Source organism: Pristis pectinata, chromosome 35 (genome assembly GCF_009764475.1).
Source record: "Pristis pectinata isolate sPriPec2 chromosome 35, sPriPec2.1.pri, whole genome shotgun sequence".
NCBI classification, from domain to species: Eukaryota; Metazoa; Chordata; class Chondrichthyes; order Rhinopristiformes; family Pristidae; genus Pristis; species Pristis pectinata.
This window is the reverse complement of record NC_067439.1, coordinates 16,213,962-16,238,376: the sequence shown is the minus strand read 5'-3', so window position 1 is coordinate 16,238,376 and position 24,415 is coordinate 16,213,962. Positions and strand designations below refer to the sequence as shown.

The 24,415-nt window shown below is 45.4% G+C and overlaps 1 protein-coding gene across 9 annotated transcripts in view; it reads right to left on the bottom strand.

Annotated features, from left to right (window-relative positions):
- The window catches only part of LOC127586448 (ryanodine receptor 1-like), a 625,703-nt gene that overhangs the window by 588,819 nt on the left and 12,469 nt on the right, over nucleotides 1-24,415 (bottom strand). For all 9 annotated transcript variants that reach the window (XM_052044410.1, XM_052044408.1, XM_052044411.1 and 6 more), the window contains exon 2: nucleotides 8,295-8,414. In XM_052044410.1, the coding sequence (XP_051900370.1) occupies nucleotides 8,295-8,414 (120 nt within the window). The remainder of the gene's footprint in view (nucleotides 1-8,294; nucleotides 8,415-24,415) is intronic.

Here is a 24,415-nt window from a genome sequence, read left to right as displayed (position 1 = left end):
AAAGGTACAGAGAGCTAGATAATGTAAGAGATCTAGAAGTGTATAAGGCTAATAGGAAGGAGCTTAAGAAGGAGATTAGGAGAGCCAGAAGGGAGCATGAGAAGGCCTTGGCGGACAGGATTAAGGGAAAAACCCAATTCATTCTAAAAGATTGTGAAGAGCAAGAGGATAAGATGCGAAAGAATAGGGCCTAACAAGTGCAGCAGTGAGAAAGTGTGTATGGATCTGGAAGAAATGGCAGAGGTACTTAATGAATACTTTACGTCAGTATTCACGATGGAAAAAGATCTGGGGGATTGTAGTAGGGACTTGCAGCGGGCTGAAAAGCTTGAGCATGTAGATATTAGGAAAGAGGAGGTGCTGAAACTTTTGGAAAGCATCAAGTTGGATAAGTCGCTAGGACCGGATGAGATGTAACCCAGGCTTCTGTGGGAGGCGAGGGAGGAGATTGCGGAGCCTCTGATGATGATCTTTGCATCGTCGATGGAGACGGGAGAGGTTCCAGAAGATTGGAGGGTTGCGGATGTTGTTCCCTTATTCAAGAAGAGGAGTAGGGATAGCCCAGAGAATTATAGACCGGTGAGTCTCACCTCAGTGATTGGTAAGCTCATGGAAAAGATCCTGAGAGGCAGGATTTAAGAACATTTGGAAAGATATAATATTATTAGGAATAGTCAGCATGGCTTTGTCAAGGGCAGGTCCTGCTTTATGAGCCTCATTGAATTTTTTGACGATGTAACTAAACACATCAATGAAGGGAGAGCAGTAGATGTAGTGTATATGGATTTCAGCAAAGCGTTTGATAAGGTACCCCATGCAAGGCTTATTGAGAAAGTAAGGAGGCATGGGATCCAAGGGGCATTGCAGTGTGGATTCAGAACTGGCTGGCCCACAAAAGGCAAAGAGTGGTTGTTGAAGGGTCGTATTCTGTGTGGAGGTCGGTGACCAGTGCTTTACCTCAGGGATCTGTACTGGGACCCTTGCTCTTTGTGATTTTTAGAAACGACCTGGATGAGGAAGTGGAGGGGTGGGTTAGTAAGTTTGCAGATGACACAAAGGTTGGGGGGTGTTGTGGATAGTTTGGAGGGCTGTCAGAGGTTACAGAGGGACATAGATAGAATGCAAAGTTGGGCTGAGAAGTGGCAGATGCAGTTCAACCCAGATAAGTGTGAAGTAGTTCATTTTGGTAGGTCAAATATGGTGGCAGAATATAGTCTTAATGGTAGGACTCTTGGCAGTGTGGAGGATCAGAGGGATCTTGTGGTCCAAGTCCATAGGACGCTCAAAGCAGCTGCGCAAGTTCATTCTGTGGTTAAGAAGGCATATGGTGTATTGTCCTTCTTCAATCGGGGAATTGAATTTAGGAGCCGTGAGATATTGTTGCAGCTATATAGGTCCCTGGTCAGACCCCACTTGGAGTACTGTGCTCAGTTCTGGTCACCTCACTACAGGATGTGGAAGCCATAGAAAGGGTGAAGAGGAGATTTACAAGGAATGCGGAGCATGCCTTATGAAAGCAGGTTAAGGGAACTCAGCCTTCTCTCCTTGGAGCGACAGAGGATGGGGGTACCTGATAGAGGTATACAAGATGATGAGAGGTATTTATCAGGTAGATAGTCAGAGACTTTTCCCCAGGGCTGAAATAGTGGCCACAAGAGGACATAGGGTTAAGGTGCTGGGGAGTAGGTACAGAGGAGACGTCAGGGGTAAGTGTTTTACTCAAGAGAGTGGTGAGTGCGTAGAATGGGCTGCCGGCAACGGTGGTGGAGGCAGATACAATAGGGTCTTTTAAGAGACTATTGGATAGGTACATGGAGCTGAGAAAAATAGAGGGCTATGGGTAAGCCTAGTAATTTCTCGGGTAGGGACATGTTCGGAACAGCTTTATGGGCTGAAGGGCCTGAATTGTGCTGTAGTTTTTCTATGTTTCTATGTTTCTAAGATGGACAGCAGCATTAGGTCAGATAGTTAAGGCCAGTGAGTGTTTCATCAGTGGTCTGGAAATTATTGGAAAAAAGTTCAAGGGACAGGATTTATTTCTACTTGGAAAAGCTGGAATTGATTAGAAATAGTCAGCATGGCCTTGTTATGAGAAATCTTTTACTAATCTGATTGAATTTTTGAAGTGGTAACTAAGTACACTGTTGAAAGCAGTGATAGGTATTTGGTCAGCTTGGACGTGGTGGGCTGAAGAGCCCAATTCTCTGCTTTATGACTCCAAGGACACCTTGAATGGAATAATAGGATTAAGCAGAGAAAACATATATTTATGAAGGAAAGATAGTGCTTAATCTACTGTAGTGCTTTAAGTTCAAGTAGGAAAGGTAAGAGGGAAAATCAGAAGATGGTGTATTTTAACTTTCAGAAAGCTTTCCATATTCCCACATAGGAGGCTGGCTTGTCAGCAAGATTAGAGCACATGGAATCAGAGGTAATATTCTGACAATGGATTGAGTTATATAGTTGTACAGAACAGAAACATGGTTTTCAGCCCACCATGATGCCCACCTCCACTAATCCTATTTGCCGGCATTAAGCCCATATCTCTCTACTCCTTTCCTATTCAAGTACATATCCAAATGCCTTTTAAATGTTGTAATTGTATCTGCCACTATCATTTCCTCTGGCAGCTTGTTCCACGTAACCACCAACCAGTGTGTGAAAAACTTGCCTTGAGAATTGCTTGTTGGACAGAAAGACAAGAGTGGATTTTTGTTTCTTTTTGCTTAATAGGGTTTTTATTATAAGAGTTAGTTTTTATAAAGTTCTTTTTTTAAGTTGTTTTATAAGTTTTAATTGGGAATACTGAGGGCTGGACAGCGCAGGCACGTGACGTCGGCAGGTAAGGCGCGGGCAGTTTAAAAAGCAAACCGCCATATCCAGCAGGCAGCATCAGAGTGGGCAGCAGAGTGAGAGGGAGCAGAGCGGTTGGGCTTTGGCTCAAGGGGCTTAGGCACTAAAGGGGCGAGGCAGGTGAGTAGCTGGTAGGTAAAGGTAAGGTTTACCTGTTATCTGTTATAAATTTTTAAGTAGGAAAAACTATGGGGAAAAAAGAATTAGTTCAGATGGAGGACATGGTGGTGTGCTGCAGCTGCTTGATGTGGGAGCTCGTGGACCGCAGCAAGGTCCACGATGGCCACATCTGCAGTAAGTGCTTGAGGCTGGAGGAACTTCGGCTCACAATCGATGGGCTGGAGTTGCAGCTGCAAACACTGCACAGCATCAGGGAGGGGGAGAGTTATGTAGATACTGTACATAAGGAGACGGTCACCCCCCTTAGAGCAGGTACTACTGGAGTCCGGGAAGTAGATAGAATGGTGACTGTCAGAGGAGGGAAAAGGAGAAAGAAAACAAACAGGCACATAGAGCATAGGACCCCGGAGGCTGTTCCCCTCAACAACAGGTTTTCCGCTTTCGAAGCTGTTGAGGGAGATGACCTACCGGGGCCTAGCAGCAGTAGACTGGTCCTGCTGCTCAGAAGGGAAGGGAGAAGCAGAGGAAGGCAGTAGTGATAGGGGACTCGATAGTCAGGGAAACAGATAGGAGGTTCTGTGGCAGTGAGCATGAATCCCAGATGGTATGTTACCTCCCAGGTGCCAGGATCTGGGATGTCACTGATCGGGTCCACAGAATTCTAGAGCGGGAGGGAGAACAGCCAGAAGTCGTGGTTCACGTTGGTACCAATGACATAGGTGGGAAGAGGGATGAGGTCCTGAAAAGTGAGTTTAGCGAGCTAGGCAGAAGGCTGAAGAACAGGACCTCAAGGGTAGCGATCTCTGGCTTGCTGCCAGTGCCACGCGATAGTGAAGGTAGGAATAGGAGGAGATGGCAAATAAATGCGTGGCTGAGAAGTTGGTGCAGGAAGGAGGGTTTTAGATTTTTGGATCATTGGCATCTCTTCTGGGGAAGGTGGGACCTGTACAGAGACGACAGGTTACACCCGAACCTGAGGGTGGCCAATATCCTTGCGGCCAGGTTTGCTAGGGTGGTTCAGAAGGGTTTAAACTAGATTGCAAGGGGGAAGGGAACCGGAGGAGTAGGTCAGAGGAAGAAGGGGATGGGGAAAAGTCAGATCTGACAGGTAGAGAGGCTTTGAGGAAGAAAAAGCAGAGTACAGGCCATAAAAGTAGAAAGGTGGATGGGCTAAAGTGCATTTACGTAAATGCAAGAAGCATTAGGAATAAGGGAGATGAACTGAGAGCTTGGATAAGTACATGGGACTATGATATTGTGGCTATTACAGAGACATGGCTGACATTGGGGCAGGAATGGATATTGAATATTCCTGGTTTTCAGTGTATTAAGAGGGATAGGTGGGGGTGTGGGGGGGAAGAAGAGGAGAAGGGGTGGTGATACTGGTCAGGGACACTTACTGCTGCAGGAAGGGTAGATAACGTAGAACGATTCTCTCTAGAGTCAATATGGGTGGAAGTTAGGAACAAGAAAGGGTCAGTTACCCTCCTGGGAGTATTCTACAGGCCCCCTGGTAGCAGTAGGGATACTGAGGAGCAGATTGGGGGGCAGTATTTGGAAAGATGCAAAAATAACAGGGTTATTATAATGGGAGACTTCAACTTTCCAAATATTGATTGGCACCTACTTAGTGCAAAGGTTTAGATGGGGCACAGTTTGTTAAGTGTGTCCAGGACGGATTCCTGACACAGAATGTTGACAGGCCGACTGGAGGGAATGCCATATTAGATCTAGGTTTAGGTAATGAACCGGGTCAGGTGACAGATCTATCGGTGGGTGAGCATTTGGGGGACAGTGACCATTGCTCCATAACCTTTAGAATTTTCATGGACAGGGATAGGAGCAATGAGGACGGGAAGATATTTAATTGGGGAAAGGAAAATTATGAGGCTATAAGGTGAGAACATGGGAGTGTAAATTGGGATGACATTTTTGAAGGGAAATGTACAATGGAGATGTGGCCGATGTTCATGGATCTCTTGCAGGATGTTAGGGATAAATTTGTCCTGGTGAGGCAGAGAAGGAATGGTAGGGTGAAGGAACCATGGGTGACAAGAGAGGTGGAACAACTAGTTAGGAAGAAGACAGCAGCATACGTAAGGTGTAAGCAGCAAGGATCGGACAGGGCTCGTGAGGAATATAGAGTAGCAAGGAAAGAACTTAAGAAAGGGCTGAGGAGAGTGAGAAGCGGACGTGAAAAGGCTTTGGCGAGTAGGGTTAAGGAGAATCCCAAGGATTTTTTCTCATATGTAAAGAGCAGAAGGATGGCTAGGGTAAAGGTAGGTCCAATTAGAGACAAAGGCGGGAAGATGTGCCTGGAAGCTGTGGAAGTGGGTAAGGTTCTCAATGAATACTTCTCTTCAGTATTCACCAAGGAGAGGGGTCTTGATGATGCTGAGGACAGTGTTGGTGAGGGTAATGTTCTAGAGTATGTAGATATTAAGAGAGAGGATGTGTTGGAGTTGTTAGAAAATATTAGGACAGATAAGTCCCCAGGGACTGATGGAATGTTCCCCAGGCTGCTTCATGAGGCAAGGGAGGAGATTGCTGAACCGTTGGTTAGGATCTTTGAGTCCTCGTTGTCTACAGGGATGGTACCGGAGGATTGGAGGCTGGCGAATGTTGTCCCCTTATTCAAAAGATGTGGAGAGATAGCCCAGGGAATTACAGACCAGTGAGCCTTACGTCTGTGGTGGGTAAGCTGTTGGAAAGGATTCTATGAGATAGGATCTATGAACATTTAGAGAATCATGGACTGATTAGGGACAGCCAGCACAGCTTTGTGAAGGGAAGATCCTGCCCCACAAGCCTGATAGGGTTCTTTGAGAAGGTGACCAGGAAGATTGATGAGGGTAGTGCAGTGGATGTGGTCTACATGGATTTTAGTAAGGCGTTTGACAAGGTTCCGCATGGTAGGCTTCTTCAGAAGGTCAGAGGCCAAGGGATCCAGGGAGGCTTGGCCGTTTGGTTTCAGAATTGGCTTGCCTGTAGAAAGCAGAGGGTTGTGGTGGAGGGAGTACATTTGGATTGGAGGGCTGTGACTCGTGGTGTCCCACAGGGATCGGTTCTGGGACACCTACTTTTTGTGATATTTATTAACGACTTGGATGAGGGGGTGGAAGGTGGGTTAGCAAGTTTGCAGATGACACAAAGATCGGTGGTGTTGTGGATAGTGTGGAGGGCTGTCGAAGCTTGCAGAGGGATATTGATAGGATGCAGAGCTGGGCTGAAAAGTGGCAGATGGAGTTCAATCCACAGAAGTGTGAGGTAGTACACTTTGGAAGGACAAACTCCAAGGCAGAGTACAAGGTAAATGGCAGGATTCTGGGCAGTGTAGAGGAGCAGAAGGATCTGGGGGTTTATATCCACAGATCACTGAAAGTTACCTCACAGGTAGATTGGGTAGTTAAGAAAGCTTATGGGATATTAGCTTTCATAAGTCGGACGATCGAGTTTAAGAGCCACAAAGTGATGATGCAGCTTTACAAAACTCTGGTTACACCACACTTAGAGTACTTTGTCTAGTTCTGGTCACCTCATTATAGGAAGGATGTGGAGGCGTTGGAAAGAGTGCAGAGGAAATTTACCAGGATGCTGCCTGGATTAGAGAGTATGCATTACGAGGAGAGACTAAAGGAGCTAGGGTTGTTCTCATTGGAGAGGAGGAGGATGAGGGGAGACATGATAGAGGTATACATTGAGAGGAATAGATAGAGTGGACAGCCAGCACCTCTTTCCCAGGGCACCAATGCTCAAAACAAGAGGACATGGCTTTAAGGTAATGGGTGGGAAGTTTTTCACCCAGAGAATGGTTGGTGCATGGAATGTGCTGCCTGGGGTGATGGTGGAGGCTGATGCATTGGACAAGTTCAAGAGATTGTTAGATAAGCATATGGAGGAGCTTAAGATAGTGGGATATGTGGGAGGAAGGGGTTAGATAGTCTTAGGTGTGGTTTGAAGGGTGGCACAATATGGTGGGCCAAAGGGCCTGTATTGTGCTGTATTGTTCTATGGTTCTAAATAAATTCTCAGGTTGTCAGGGTGTGGGTACTCCAGGGGCTAGCACTTGGGCCCAAATATTCACAATATATGTCAACATAGGGAACCAAATGTTATATTCGCAAGTTTGCTGATGATACTTAACTAGGCGGGATTGTGAGAGTCGAAGAGGAAGTAAGGCTTCTGCAGAACATATGTACACTGAGTGGATGCATTTGAGCATGGCATTTAGAATGTAATTTGGAAAACTGAGACATTATCTACTTTGGTGCTCACAATAAAAACGCAGAATATTTGTTAAACGCCAAGGGTCTGTGTAGTCTTGATGTTCAAAGGAACCAAGGTGTACTTGTACACAAGTCAATGAAGGCTAACATGCAGGTGCAGCAGGCAATTAGGAGGCCACATGGCAAGTTATTATGAGAGAGTATTAACTAAAGGAGTGAAAAAGTCTCATTACAATTCCATAAGACTTTGACGAGACTGCTTCTGGAATATTGTATACAGTTTTGGTCTCCTTACCAAAGAAAGAATGTACATGCCATAGAGGGAGCGGAGCAAAGTTCCCAAAAACTCATTCTAATGATGGTAGGTTTGCATTATGTGGAGAGATTGAGTGCATCAACCTGAATTGCTGACATTTCACATCAAAACCCTGCATCAGGCCTCAAGAGCGGAGAGGGAAGAGAGCCAGTACTACAGCATATTGTTTGCCCCATACTGAATGTGCATTTCGCTGAATGCTTATGAGCATACAATCAAACGTAGAATCAGTGTGAAACAAGCAGAAATTGGTTTAAAAAATAATGCATAGCATAGCAGTTATCTCTCTTCAAAACATAGAGAAGGACTTAATGTTGCAAAAATTGATACTGACAAATAATATGCAAATATAAGCAACTTAGTTGTGGAACATTCTCTGTGTAATAGTATAATTCTGATGGAATAAAAAGCATTAAAATACAGGAAACAAAGTGTAGATTTTGGCAAGATTAAATGAAATAAAATTTTCTATAAAAATTATGCTTGAGTCTAGCTACAGTTAAAAGTTTATGCATAAATTTATGTATATTCAAAAATGGAGTAAATCCAAGAAACTCATGTTCTGGTCTTTTGGACAAGAAATCAATTTGATGGAATTTTGTCGAACAGAATTCAGAGTGGCATAATGATTTGATAAATTCATCAAAGCAAGGAATGTAATATCAGGATAAAGTAGTTGAACAATAAAAATCTTCTCAAAACCCATGTAACTGCTCTGCTGTAGCCATGTCAAACATTGGAGGAAACTTCAAGTCAAATTTTACACGAAAGTAAAATACCTTTGCATTTGATGTTGCTTCAAGGAAACAGAGTCGATTTCCAAATCCTTCAGCAGCAAGGCAGAGCTTAATTTGTGATTTGACAATGGTTGTAGTACATTGAAGAACTACTACATCATCCTATCAAACAGAAAAAGGTACACTGTATTAACAAATCTATAGCAAAAGTGTACTCTATTAGCAAATTATCATGCTGTCTTAGCAAATCAGCAATATCTTTCACAAGTCATGAAACTGAATTTGGTAAGGTACATAATTAAAACTACTTGAGAATAGTGGCTGTGGAATCTTATAGAATTCACCACTGTCATGGATGATTGCTCTCATTTCTGTCGTATCTTACAAGTGCACAGTGAATGAGCCTCAACTGTTCCTGCATTTTGTAAAGGCCAAAACTACTTAAGCCATTGCTATCAAAACTGGTTACTCCTTTGACCATTAATGTTATGAAGGTTTTTTTTTTACTGATAACCAATTATCAGAACAGAATCTAGCCAAACCACTGGCATGCGCTTGCTGGGAATTCCAAGCTGGGAATGGGATTTTTTAAAAATTATGTTTGCCAAAATAATCTTCCATGATTATGATTTCCCTTACACATCATCAGAAGGACTGCAGTGGGTCAAGAAGGCAGCCTTGAGGGCAATTCGAGATGAGCAATAAATGCTGGCTTTATCGGCAACACCCAGATTTTTAAAAAAATAAGTCCATTCTTGAAAGGCTGATCAATAATAGAATGCACTGTTATTACTCACTCATCCCTTATCATATGAGGCCAAGAATATTTGGTTGTCACTGTTTCAGCTGCAGGCTAGTACGCTTAACCAGTACTTATTGTACATTCCATTTTGCTGAGAATACAATGTTCATATCAAGACCAATTGCTAACTTGATATTTATATCATTAATTAGCTACCTCTGAACCTCCAATTTTTCCAAATTATCAGTTTTTAAAACAGAATTGGACCAGTGTGTGCAGAGCTCTAGGCAAGCACATCCTGGCAGAGAGAGATTTTAATTCCTGAGACTTACTTCCACATTCACGCATCTTCCATCTGATCCTCACAGATCCAGAAAAAATTGGGAATTTGGATGACACAAGGTCACCAACAAAGTCCAGTTAGAGCCTGCTCCTCACTTAAGAGATGCAAAAATGCTAACTTCCTTGGCCCATTCTCAACCTTGTTCCAGCTTCAGGCAAATTTGGCCTGATAAGGAAGCCTTCATGACTTCCCTAGTCAGGTCATGTAAAAAACAAAGGAAATTGGGCTCCCAGCAAAGAGTTTCAGCAACTGGTAACTGGAAGATCCTCTAATAAGATATCTTTATTAGTCACATATATATCGAAACACACAGTGAAATGCATCGTTTTTGCATAGTGTGTTCTGGGGCAGCCCACAAGTGTTGCCCCACTTCCAGAGCCAACATAGCATGCCGACAACTTCCTAACCCATACATCTTTTTTGGAATATGGGAGGAAACCCACACAGACACAGGGAGAACGTACAGACAGTGGCTGGAATTGAACCCGGGTCGCTGGCACTGTAATAGCGTTATGCTAACCACTACACTACCGTGTCTGCCCTTTACATTTTCCCTTCACTTATTTATAATCATTTATTTCACTGTCCGTAGTTATAGGAGACAATTCAGCCCAATGAGCCTGTGTTCCCTACAAGAAGCCCATCCACAAATTCCACCCACAATCTGTCTTATTGTTGGAATACAATGTTGGGAATTCCGGATGCAGTAAAACTATGAAGTACTCAGAAATTTATTTGCATTGTACCATGAGAAGAAACTGGATAGGTTGGCTTTGATGTTCTTGGAACAGAGAAGGCTGAGAGTTACCAGACTGAATTATAAAAAATGAGGGACATTGCTTTTCCCCAGAACAGTGGTGTCTATAACCAGAGAGAATAGGTTTAAGGTAAGGGATGGGAGACTTAGAGGGGATTTGAAGGTTTTTTTTCACCCAGGTGTTTGAAATCTGGAATGAACTGCCTGAAAATGTGGTGGAGGCAGATACTCTCACAACATTTCAGTATATAGATGAGCACTTTAAAACACCATGACATAGAAGGATCTGGGCTCAATGCTAGAAAATGGGATTAGCATAGATAGATAGCATAGCATAGACAGCACAGAGAGTAGGCTGAAGGCCCTATTTCCATATTGTATGATATTATGGTTTTGGACGTGGCATGATTCAATTCCAATTGGACAATGCTTATGAGGCCTGCATTAAAGGCAAGCTACTGAGTAGGTCACAGACCAGCAATGGGATCACACTTTATTTATGTTGCTCTCCACTGGCTTCCCACCATCCAATAAAAACCCACACCCACTAACTTGTGGCCTTTGCCCACTCAATCTGCCAACATGATGTTTTTCTTCTACTTGCCTGTCTGCTGACCCAACCTACCTGCAAATCTTCTGACCCACCTCCCAATCAACCAGTTCCTAAACCATCAATTTGCCCACCTATCCCACCAAAAAATGACCCATCATCTGATCAACAGCCAACAATCTAAACCTGCTTCTCCCTCCCCCAATTTCTCTTGATCCCATCCACAACCATAGCCTTGACCCTTGAGTATTTGACCCAACCCATTTAATAATCCCAACTTCCTTCCAATTTTGGTCTAACCCCTTTGCTAATCCCCCATCTGCACTCTGGCTACAACTCTTCTGCTCACCAATTATCCCTAACCCCCTTTTTTTAAATCCCAAATTGTTTCCACTAAACAATTAATTGCTTCAGAACAAAGTAAGCATTCTTCACCACAATTCCTCCTGATACTCAGTCATCCCGCTGTAGCAGTGGACCTGGCCTGACCAAGCTCAAATCTGTTCACTAGCATACAACACTTTGGGCTCTATGAGACAGCATTGCTCCCCACTAATGCTGCTCACTGCTTCCAATATTCTGTTTTTGTTTTGGTCACAAAGCCTGGCAAGCATTGAACAACCAGAAAATAGGATGAGATTTCATCCTTAATTGCTTGTGCTAAATGTCTGCATTGACCTCCAAGTTCAGAGTACTCCTATGCAAGGTTAGCTTGCAACTATGCAATCTCAACATGGCTCTAAATACGAGTGGTCAATGGATATTTGCTGGTTGATTGGGAGATTGGTCAGAAGATTTTCAGGTAGATTGGATAACATTCCCACGATCTTTCAATCAACAAATGGAAAGGTTACTGAGGCACTATTCCAGAGAAATGGCAATCCTTATTCAAAATACAAATCTGCCATCTTTTTTTCGAATGACAGGTATCATGATCATATGAGCCATTCCTGCCAGGTAAAAAGTATAGCCAACTGCTGAGAAAAGCGCAACCTGAAGCAAGCCTTTGAGCATCAGGGTTCCTCATAATAATCCTCCAAGATGGAGAACTACATTGTGCCAAGGAACCCTGGGTAGGTATTCAGAAATATGTAAAGGTGCAATATCGACAGTGAATGAGCAAAGACACAACCTAATCATCCCTAAACAGTCCTTCCATGTAGGAATGAACATAGATTTTTCGAACTCCCAGTAACCACTCCCCTCTGTCCCATTTTTCCTTATCCCACCAGCTCCCATCACCCTCTTTCTCCTCCCCTGCCCTCTCAATCTGTCCATCACCCACACATTCCTCCCACTGGTTCCCCTCCTCACCTCCTTCCCTTTGGTCAACTGTCGTCTCGCATAATATTCCATCTTCTTCAGCCCTTTGTTACTTCTACCTATCACCTCCAAGCTTCTTACATCATTCCCACTCTCCTCCTTCCCTCACCTGCCTATCACCTCGCTCACCTGGATCCACCTATCACCCGCCAGCTCTTGCTCCACCCCTTCCCTCACCTTTTCATACTGGCCATCTGCCCTCTTTCTTTCCAGCCCTGATGAAGGGTCTTGACCTGAAACGTCAACTGTCTAATTCCCTCCATAGATGCTACCTGACCCACTGAGTTCCTTCAGCTTTATGTGTGTTGCACCTAATCATCCATATGGTTTTAGTTAGTCGTGTGTATAAATTATCTATGGTGTTTTTTTGTTGTCATTGTGTCTAGCAGACACTGTCATGATTAATGTGGCAAAAGTGGAGCATGTAATAGAAACTACAGCCTGGTGTTTATCCTATGCACCAGCCAGCCATTAAGGATGCCCAAAGTTAATCCTTCCGGTTCTTTAGCCTCCAGAACTCTGACCAGTCCAAATAGCAGAATTTTTTCTGCCAGAATATTGATGGTACGTTCAATGATATCATGGAAGGCAGAATGCTCATCATTGCAAGAATGTTACAAGATTGAATGTGCCACATTTGTTTTTTTCTGGAGCAGAGAAGACTATTGGGTGAACTGATAGAAATTTACAAAATTATGAAGGGGGTAGATATCAAGAAGATTTTTCCCACCAGGAGGGTGTATAAAAGGTATGAGGTGAGAGGCAGGAAGTTTACAAGGGATCTGAGATCATAATTTTCCATATCCAGGGCTTGGAATCTGAAACACCCTCCATGGAGATGAAAACATGTACAACATATAATAAGTATTTAGTTGAGCACTTGAAATACCAAGGCATAGAAGGCTACGGACCAAGTGCTGGTAAATGGGATTAATATAGAGAAGTACAATGGTCAGCACACGCATGGTGGACTATAGGGCTTGTTTCTCTTATGTATGACTATGACTCTCTATTCTCCTCTGATATGTGGTTTCTTAACAGAAAGCAAGAGCCAAATAGTTAGAACAAAGTCCAAGTCTTCAAGTAGTCCCCTTTGATTTGGTGTGGTAATTCACATGTAGAAAGTGTACAAGAGTGCTCTCTGGGTAATGATTATGCAGAGGCCACAATTGTGCTGGTTGTGGCTGCACCTCAGTTGTATGTTTAGGAAACAAAGGCCTTTGCAGCTCCAAATTCATATCTGATATATTCATAGCACTCAAAGATATCAGGAAGCTCACAATCTTCACAGCTTCAAGGTTTCTTGTGGGTACTTCTTCTTGGCATGATTATTCTTCCCTTCCTCATGTAGTAAGCATCCATGATATTCCTAATGCAATGGCATGCTGAAAACCGAGCTGATGCGGATATTCTCTATTCCAACTCGGGGAAAAAAAGTGCATGACCACTATGATTTCACTACATTGGTCAATGCTATTCCAACCTTACTCTGCAGCTGTAGCAATGGGCATGACTCCATTTGAACCTGAGTAACAGAGTTGTTGTTATGAGACAAGTTCGAGGTCTCGAAAGTAACGGACTCTGAACACAGTCTGGCAAGGAAGGATTTTAGTTACAAAGACAAAGGCGGGAAAAGGTGATGAGGGTAACACATGCACCAGTGATAGCACACGTGGGAAAATTGGAATCGCAGCCCAACGGGTGTCCCCGGAACCACGCGCGATAACTTTTCACTTCTCAGGGGGACCCTGTGGCTATCGTACCCACACTCTCCCTGAGTCCTCGGTCTCAGGGTCTTGCAAGTCAGGAGGTGGGGAGTGTGCCAGATGGCAGGACAGTGGGGACCCCACTTGGCTAGTGGGCCATGTATTCAGCTGGTGGATGGCCTGCTGCAGCACTCTCAACCACCCCTGCAGTGTGCGGTAGGGCGTTCGCGTGCATACTTTCTCTTTAAGCAGGCCATTCATCCTATCCATCAGGTCCGATGCCTGTGGGTGGTAGGGTATATGGAACAGCCATGAGATCCCCGCCTCAGCAGCCCAGTTCTGGACTTCAGCCCCAGCAAAGTGTGAGGCCTGATTGGATTGTACCTCCCATGGGACTCCATAGATGGAGAAGAGGTACTGTAATCTCTTGATGGTGCTGTTCTGGTCAGCCCTCTCACAGGGCACCACCACCAGGACACTGTGTCCACCATTGTCAAGGCATACTGCTTTTTATTTTGGCATGGGAGCTGTCCGATATAGTCTATCTGCCACACGCAACCCGCTCCCGTGCCGCGGCGAATGTGACCCAGCGGCCCTGCTGGCCAGCCTCGTGGCTTCACTTGCTGACAGATAGGGCAGTTAGCAACAGTGGTCTTACATTGGTCCACTGTGAGGGCGACCCCAAACTGCTGTGCCCAATGCCGTGTACGGTCAGCCCCTAGGCAACGGTTCTTGCGGTGTGCCCATGCAGCTAACACGCTGAGGTCAGGTTCCTCCAGGGAGGCGGTGGCACAGCACATTTGGGCAGCCTGGTCCACAGCGGCATTATGTAGTGCCTCCTGTGTATTTCTGTGGATATGAGCATCCACATGGTGAACTGAGATCTGTCTGTGAGAGGCCTGATCCCAGATAAGATGCCAGTGTCCCTGTCCCCAGAGGGGGCATCCATGAATTTCCCAGTCCATTTTGTGCCACCGGGCCATCCACACAGCCATACCGTTGGCCACTGCCCAAGAGTCGGTATAAATGTGGACTGGCCCAGTGGTGTTCTGTAGAGTAAGTGCTACTGCTGCCAGTTCGGCAAGTTGACTAGATCCACCCGCTCCCTCTTTGGTCAAAGTTTTCCCCGTGGTGGAATGAAGTGCCGCCGCCTTCCAATATTGTTTCCCCCCTTTCCAGCGGCTGGAGCCGTCTGTGAACCAGGCATGCGATTTTTGTTCAAAGTAAAGGGTTGGCCTCAGGACACAGGGGAGGACTGGATCTCAGATATATCTGGGGGTGGGTCCTGGGATTGTTGAAAGGACATAACCTGTTCGTGGAGATGGCTGACCCCTTCCGGACCGGGTTCGGCCAGGTCAGCAATATACCTCTTCCACTTCACTATCAAGGACCTCTGGGCCCGGCCCTCTTTGTGTGTGGAGTCAGGGGACTTGACCCAACGCATTATGGGCAGGTGGGGGCAAAGGACCACAGGGTCGGTGCCGGTTTGGTGCTTGGTAGTGAGGAGTGCCAGGTAGCAGGCCAGCAGCTTGTGCTCGAAAGGACTGTAGCAAGCAGGGGCCTCCGGCAAAGATTTGGTCCAAAAGCCAAGCAGGACCCTGCGCCCTTGGACCTTCTGCCAGAGGCCCCACTCAGCAACTGACTCGCTGGCGGAGACCTGTAACTCGAAGGGGACACTACCTGGCAGGGAGCAAGTGGCATTGCTTGCTCAATAGCTTGCTTTGCTGTTTCAAAGGCAGCCTGTTGTTCGGGTCCCCATAAAAAGGTGGCCTTCTTCTGAGAGACCCTATAGAGTGGTCTAAGGAGCATGGTGAGATGGGGCATATGCTGCCGCCAATCGCCTAGGAGGCCCACAAAGGTCTGGGTTTCCGTTTTGCTGGAGGGGACAGCAAAATTTAAGATCTTATTTCTGGCAGCCTCAGGAATCTGTCATTGGCCTGAGTCCCACTGCATTCCGAGAATCAGGACATTCCTGCTGGGGCCTTGGACCTTTTCCATATTAACGGCCCAGCCCTGTTCTCTGAAGGAGGAGATTAGCATATCAAGAGCCTCTGAAAATATGGTCTCAGACGGCCCTTGTATGAGGATGTCGATGTAATGGGCAATTGGCACCTCCAGAGGAAGTTGAATGGCATACTGTTGGACCGTGAATGTACCCTTGGGCTAGACGTTGAAAGGTGTATTGTCTCCTGTCTGAGGTGAATGCAAATTGATCCTGGGAGGTGTGATGGAGGGGGTTGGAAAAGAATGCATTGGCCAAATCCACAAGTGCACACCACGGTTTGTCTGGATGCCCTGAAATATCCTTGACCAGAGTGACTACGTCGGGTATGGCAGCAGCGGGGGGGGCGCCAGACTTATTAAGGCGTCTGTAGTCCACTATCATGCACCACGTCCCATTCTTTTTGCAGATGGGCCAGATGGGGCTATTGAAGGGGGAGGCTGTGGGTTGGATGACTCCCTCACACAGCAGGGCTTGCATGGCCTCAGTGATGTCTTGGTGTCCCCCCGGCACCCTGTACTGTCGGCTACAGATGACCTTCGGGGTGGCGGGGAAACAATGACCGGTTCCCATTTGGCTGCGACTACCACAGTGGCCCGGGCGACTCCGAAAGTGAACTTGCCCTGGTTGGTGAAGGGACTGTCCCTTTAAGACATTGATCCCTAAGATGCATTCGGGCGAGGCTGCTATTAAAACAGTTACAGGTCGAGGTTGGTTCCCGATGGCCATGCGGACCGTGACTTCCCTTGCAGGCAACAGGGAATCCCCCAACCCCTCTATCTGCATCTGTGTCCCCGCCCACATGGCAGGGTTACCCGGGATGATGGTGTATCGGGCACCCGTGTTGACCAGTGCCATCCAGCGCTGCACATTCCCCTTTCCCCAGTGTACCGCTACAGGTATATGTGGCCTCAGGTCCCCCGGGCGAAGGAGCAAATGCACTGGCGACCCTGGCCTTCATCCTACGGGATGGGGGTGGAAGTCTGCCACCCCGTGGATGAGGGTTCCTGCTGGCGGAGGTGGAACATTTCCTGTCGCAGCAGGTCCCAGATCTGAGCCCTGAGGGTGGGGGGACTGTTTCAAGTGGAGAAGGGGCAGAGGCAGTATCAGTGTCAGCCCACGTGGTCCAGCGGTTGGGCGCGCCCCATGTCAGGCTTGGCCCCAGCGTGGCTGTGGGTTTTCCCCTGACCAGACCTCCCCCCGCATAACTCTTTCCACCACGCGTAGAGAGTGAAGATCAGGACCCCATCTATGCTGGCGCAGTCCACCCGTGCACGCAACAGGTCTAGGTATAACTGTTTGCGCGTGAGATGAGGGGTTGCGTCTCCAGCTCTCGTCTCCGCTCTACGGACCTGGGTGGGCGCCCCCCGCTGCATGTACTCTAGCCCTTTCAGGAGTGTGATGGCATGCCACATGGTCTTCCCACTAGCCGGTCCCATGAGAGGCAGGACCACTGGCCTCAGGTCAGAGCGTGCGGTGGTAACCAGGTATCCCGCTGGTCACTCTGGTGTTTTCTAACAACTCGCAATCGCCGGCCCTCTCATAGATGCTGGTCACCAGCACCCATTCCCTGATGACCCTGGTGCCCTCACTGACCGTGCTCCACTGCAGTTGCCCACAGAAAACCCATTCAAGGAGGGTAGGGTACCAGACCCTCAATGCAGTCACTACCCAATCCCACAGGGTAGTGTCGTTCCCAGCCCCTCCCGGTGGCACCCAAAAGGCATTGCTAATGCTCTGTTGGTCAGACAAGTTCCCCAGGGCACTCGCTTCCTGGTGAGAGAGGCTCAGGTTGGGGGCCCCCTCATCCCACAGTCGGAGCAGCCACGCATTTGCCCGGCCGCTAGTGGTACCGATCTGCCAGCTGGATCAGCTCCTTGATGGAGAAGTCCCGGGTCTCCGTAGCCTCGGAGGGTCCCATGCACTCTCCCCTGCAGTAGCCTCATCCCCATTCCCCTCCCCTCCGTGGCGGACCTGGGACTGCATGACGACGGGTCAAGCATGCAGGGGTTTGGGTGTATAGGGTGGAGGGCGGGTGTGATGGGACCCCAGCTCTTTGGGCACCCCCTCCTCATCAGGATCCATCCATATATCCCCATTCCCCAGCCATGCGTCAAGCTTATCACCTCGCCAGACCAGGCTCAAATTTTGAATGGTCTGATGGCCAGCCACACTGATGGACTGCCTGCACCTGCTGCAGCCGAATCAGCCTGCAGGCGACCTCAGTACCTCTGACCTTGAAGTCATTGGCTCTGGTCTGGGCAGTCTGAACTTCCTCCTGCAGCGTACAGCAACGCTGCTGGAGCATCTCTATCTCCCTATCTTTCTGAAGACATGTATTCTGTATCTGGCTAGTAATCCTGACCTGGTGTCTCAAGAGGGATGCAAGCAGCCAGAAGGCACCCCTTTGGCCCTGGGGATCCCCGACTTCTGGAGGAGGACTACCACATGGTGCCCCAGTTTCTCACCATGGGGGTCTAACTGCTCAGCTCAGTCCACTGGTGTACTGTGGTCTGCCAGCATGCTGACCAAGCTCCCAAATCCTTCACTCTCATCAGTCCACCCAGGAATCCTGTCCTCTGTGCCTGTACTGGCCTTCTTTCCTGTTCCAAAACATCCAAGACCCTCGAAACCCTGCTCAAAGCACCAATTGTTATGAGACAAGTCCGAGGTCTCAAAAGTAATCGACTCTGAACACAGTCTGACAAGGAAGGATTTTATTTACAAAGACAAATGTAGGAAAAGGTGATGAGGGCAACACACGTACACACACACTGGTGATAGCACACATGGAAAATCACGACAGGGTAAAATGTACACACACACACACACACACACAATAAATGGTACACACACAATCAAGGAAAAGCACTATGCTACCCTCCACCCCTTGACTCAGGTACAGGCATGGCTCCACGACCCCAAATATTCCTAACTTAAGATGCTTCTAAACCTGTTGAGGTGCACAGCTTACCAGTGGTCTCTCCAGCATTATTGCACGATTCCTCCGGGGCAACAAAGGGACAGAACCAACACATGGAGCACTCTTTATAGTGCTAGAGGGCTGGGGGTGGCCCAGCCCAGGTAGTTCGAACAGGCCAATGTGCCGGACCCAGGTACAAAGATGTTTACCAAAGTCAATCATCAGGTGTGCCCCGATGGGTGGGGGTGAAGCCACGCCTTGATCGACAGTGGTGTGGCTTTCGACCAGGCGCCGGGCCATGCCGTCACGTGACAGCCTCAGCCCTCCACAATACAGTTATATAGCACAAACAGGCCCTTTGACCCATCATGTTCATGTAGACCTTTTTTTTTTAAAACCTATCTGCACTAATCTTATTTGTCCGTGTCGTTCCATGTCTGACTTATTCAAGTGCCTGCCTAAAGGTCTTTAAGTGTAGTAATCACATCTGATTCCACCACCTTCTCTGCCAGCTCATTCCAAACACCAACCACTTTCCATGCAGAAAAACTTAGCACTCAGATCCTCTCCTTCCTCTCACCTTAAACCTATACCCGAAACATGGAAAAGACTCTGATCATCTACACCTCCTATATTTTATGCGCTTTAATCAGGTCACCCCCTCAACCTCTTTTGCTCAAGAGAAAACAAGCTCAGCCTATCCAATCACTCCTCAACTATTCTGCTGCATCTTCTCTGCACTCTCTCCCACACAATCATGTCATTCTTATTGCAGGGCGACCAGAACTGCACACAGTACTCCTAGTGCAGTCTCACCAAGGTTTTGTAAAGCTTCAACATAACTCACAACTTTTATATTCAATGCCCTCATCTGAGGACAAACATGCCATATGCCTTCTTCACCATCTTATCTATCTCTGTTGCTATTTTCAGGGAACTATGCACTTGAACCCCGAAGTCCCTCTGTTCATCAACTTACTAGTCTAGAATTTACTGTATGTGTCTTACCCTTATTAGACTTTCCAGAATTCATCACCTTGTATTTGTCAGGATTAAATTCTATCTCATCTATATCCTGCTGTAGCCTTAGACAACCTTCCTCACTATCCATACCACCACCCATTTCTCTCTCATCTGTAAACATACTTATTATTCACATCATATATACATATCCAACAACAAAGATCGCAGTGTTGATCCCTGCAGTATACTACAGGTCACAGGATTCCAATCAGAAGAGCATGCTTCCATCACCACTCTCTGCCTCCTATTCACCAAGTCAATTTTGGATCCAGTTACCCCACTCACCTTGAATCCCTTGCGCCTTAACATCCTGGACTAGCCTGCCACGTGGGGCATTGAATCCATTTAGACCACATCTATATCCTTCTTCCTGGTGAATACAGATGAGAAGTATTCACTTCAGACCATATCCACATCCCTCCACACACAGATTATCCCTTGTATCCCCAAGGAGTCCTCCTCTTTACTGGCTACTCTCTTACTCCTGATATAGGTGTAGAATATCTTGGGAATCTTCTTAATCTTACATGCCAAGAATACTTAATGGCCTTTTTTTTCCCTTCATATTCCTTTAAGTTCTCTCATATGCTCTCTATATTTCTCAAGAGACTCCCTCCAGTTGTCTATATCTGTCATATTCCATTTTCTCCTCAAACTTTCAATATCCCCTCCCACTGATCCCACCCACATTCCAGCTTTTTGTTCACTATTGCATAAGGGAGATCACTTCACCCATATGCGAAATGTCATGAGAAGACTTAATCAAGGCACGAGAGCACAGAGAACAGGCATAAAATACTCCTGCATTAGAGGCTTCCTTCCTGCAACTGCAGTTCTTCATCATCTTCTCATAGAGAACTCCTTTGAAACAACATGCCAGTAACATCTGACCTAAACCCTGGAAGGTCTCTGTGACCCCTATCCAATCTTCCCTCCCCCACCTGGTTCCACCTGCTGATCACCCAAAAGGAATAAACATCATAGCTCTCACATCTGAGAGCAACTGGGTTTGGTTAAAACTTAGTTAGGAGACATTTTGTTTTTAAACTTTTGTCAAACTATTCCCTTCTCATGGAAACCAAAACAAATCAGCATCTGAGTGACACTTTGGCAGGCAGCTCAAAACAGCAACATTTCACAGCCACAATAATCTGGCTATGAGAATGCTACCATCATACAATATAATGAATGTTAATGAGAGTTTATACTTGAATTTTTAATGAATATGCATTAAAAAATGATATGCTACCAGTAGAAATGTTTTGACAATGTTCAAGCAAACTTTTCAACAAAACCTTAATTGATTTATTTTCTTCAATAATGTGCCAAATATTTTACTTGTCAAATATACAAGTTTATGAAAAAAATGACAATTCCTCCATCACAATTTCATTCCATGTTTGGAAATACAATTCTACTAGTCAGTGTAGCACGTTTTGCTAATTCTACAAATCAATTAAAAACAAACAGGAGAACCATCTATTTCTGGTACTGGACTGTACCATGCAAATAAGCAAGCTGCCCACTTCAATTAAACCTTGATGCTCATATGGACCACGTTTTCTGACAAATTACTTAATTTCTGATCAAAACCAAAAATATACCCCAACCTCAAAATAAGCAGATTGAAATTTATAAGTTTGACATAATGGTGAAAATACTATCAAATCAAAAATAAAAGGGAAAATTTTGACACCTTTTTAAAGAATAGATTATGTTAAAGAGCTCAAGAAGTTAACTTTTGACTAATTATATAAATAGGGGTACATCTCATCAATTTTCAAACTACACCAAAGTACCAACATTTGTTGAAGAATGGCTGAAAAATAGTACATAATGAAGCAACTTGTTACCACACTGAACTACACAGATTTGGCAGTTGAAAGTGTTACAAATGGCAGTGGCCTACATGCTGATCAAGTATCACATCCCCAAAATACTTCAAGGCCTTTCATTGCTGATTTGCACAGGAATCACTGAACAGCTGCTGCTCTTTTCATCCCATGTGGACAGGCTCACATCATCAGTACCAATTTCAACTGCACCTTTTGGCACCAACTATTTAGGAGGGCAGAAACAAATTTCAAAGAAGCCACAACTGTTTCAAAGCTGGAAGCAGAAAATAAGTAAATTTATTTCAATTTGTAAATATAAATAAACTTTCTGGTTGACATTTAACTTATCTTCATACATGTGAAATGAACCCCTGCTCCACCAGTCATGGATTAGTTAGCTTATAAATTCAGAACTAGACTTCATTTGGTCAACAATACAATAACACCAACAAAACAATTTGTAATCACAAATGTAGATTACCAAGGTAACTAGTTCCATAGAAAATGAAAAAATTTGGTGCTACTGTTAACCTTAATAAACAATTCAAATTTAGGCAGCATGAGATAAGTTATGAAATAAGTTATGTGAAAAGTTATCAGAGTAAAAAGCCTTCGTGTTCTATGTTGCAATTATGGTTTTAAAAAAAAGCTTCAACAAAGCATCTCGAAAGCTTTCTACACTTGTTTTCAGTCATGTTTATTCAACAATGCAAGATAGCAATTTATAAAGTTGCAGTATGCTCTTTATGAATATCTGATATCTGCATCATACCAGCTCTCATATTTATTGATCAAATTTGCACATCAGCACCAAAACTAAATCAATATTGCAAACCTCAGCATTTATTTGCTGTTAATACTGCCAATGAAGCTGTATTGTATCATAGAACTGTTTTATTTCCAATCCTAAAAGCTCAAATCCAGTTAGGACTTTCACAGTAAACCATAGGACACTGGGGAGTATTGTAGAACAGAGGGACCTTGGAGGACAAGTGCACAGTTCACTGAAAATGCAGTCACAGGTAGACAGGGTGGTGAAGGTGGCTTTTGGCATACTGGCCTTCGTAAGTCAGGTCATCGAGTATAAAAGATGGTGCAGAGGTAATCACTCTCAGCTTCCTAGCTTCAGAAATATTTCAGGCTGCTGCCACTGATCCCTGCCATATCTGTTTTTTGCTCACTGTTGAGTAAGGGAGGTCACATTGGTATTGGTATATTATTGTCACTTGTACCATGGTACAGTGAAAAGCTTGTCTTACAAACCGATTGTACAGGTCAATTCATTATACAGTGCAGTTACATTGAGTCAGTACAGAGTGCATTGAGGTAGTACAGGTAAAAACAATAACAGTAGAGAAAGTGCAGTGCAATAAAGTGCAAGGTCACAACAAGGTAGATCGTGAGGTCAGAGTCCATCTCATTGTATAAAGGAACCATTCAATAGTCTTATCACAGTGGGGTAGAAGCTGTCCTCAAGTCTGGTGGTACGTGCCTTCAGGCTCCTGTATCTTCTACCTGATGGAAGAGGAGAGAAGAGAGAATGTCGCAGGTGGGTGGGGTCCTTGATTCCAATGGCTGCTTCACCAAGACAGCGAGAGGTAAAGACAGAGTCCAAGGAGGAGAGGCTGGTGTCCATAATGCGCTGGGCTGTGTCCACAACTCTCTGCAGTTTATTGCGGTCCTGGACAGAGCAGTTGCCGTACCAAGCTATGATACATCCAGATAGGATGCTTTCTATGGGGCATGTGTAAAAGTTGGTGAGAGTCAAAGGGGACAAACCAAATTTCTTTAGCCTCCTGAGGAAATGGAGGCACTGTACACCTGTATGCATGGTATACATGTATAGCATGCCTAATGTTAGAAGACTTAATCGAGGCACAGGAGCAGACAGAACCAGCACTGGAAACTCTTGCATTATAGGCTTCCTGAAACCATGGGCATTCTGAAACTGTGTTCATGTAGTATTACTTTTTATAGAGAACTCCTTGGAGATATCAAGCCAATAATATCTGACATACACCCTGGAGGATCTCTGTGACCCCTTTGAGCAAAGAACATGTCTGCTGAGGGCAATATTCTTTACCAACTTGTCCCGGTTCCCCTGATTACTGGCAACATTCCAACCTTTGCCCCACCCTGCCCACTCCCCCCAAGATCATCAGATCCATTTGCTAAGTCACAACAGTTCTATGCAGCTGGAAGAGAGCTGTTTGATTTATGGTACATCCCTTTAAAAGCATTTTTAAGAGATTGTTCACTGTGACTTCCCAGTCTACTCTTTTCTCTCCAAAACCACTCTCCTTTTGAAAGTACTTTTCCCAGTCAAGGAGAGGCAGTTCCTGTACATTCAGCTCTTCCCCCTTGCACCATCCAGAACCCAGTCTTTCCAGGTGAAGCACTGATTCACTTGCACTTCTTCCAGCCTAGTGCTCTGCATTGTTCACAATGTACTCTCTACTGTATTGAAGTCAAAAACAATGACCATAAGCCTAAGTCTCAAAGTAATTATGAAAAAGGATAAGGATGTTCTCAGTATATCAAGAGCAAGAAGGTAGCCAGGGAATGAGTGGGGCCAGTTAAATGAATACTTCCCTTACAATTTAAGAGTTAACTTGATTTCTCTTTCCACTTCAAAGTATATTTCCCTTACTGTATGTGCTGCCTAACCTGAATGTTTCCAGCATTGTGTTTTTAAGGAAGTCACAGAGTCAAACAGCACAGAAACAGGCCCTTCATCCCATCGTGTCTATGCTAGCATGAAGTACCTATTTATACTAATCCCATTTACCAGCACTTGATCCATAGTCTACTATGTAATGACAATGCAAATGTTCAACCAGATGCTTTTTAAATTTTGAGACAGTCAGTGCCTCTACCACTTTCTCAGTCAGTGCATTCCTGACTTCAACCACCCTGTGTATGGGGGAAAAATGTTTCCTCAGATCCCCTCCAAACCTCT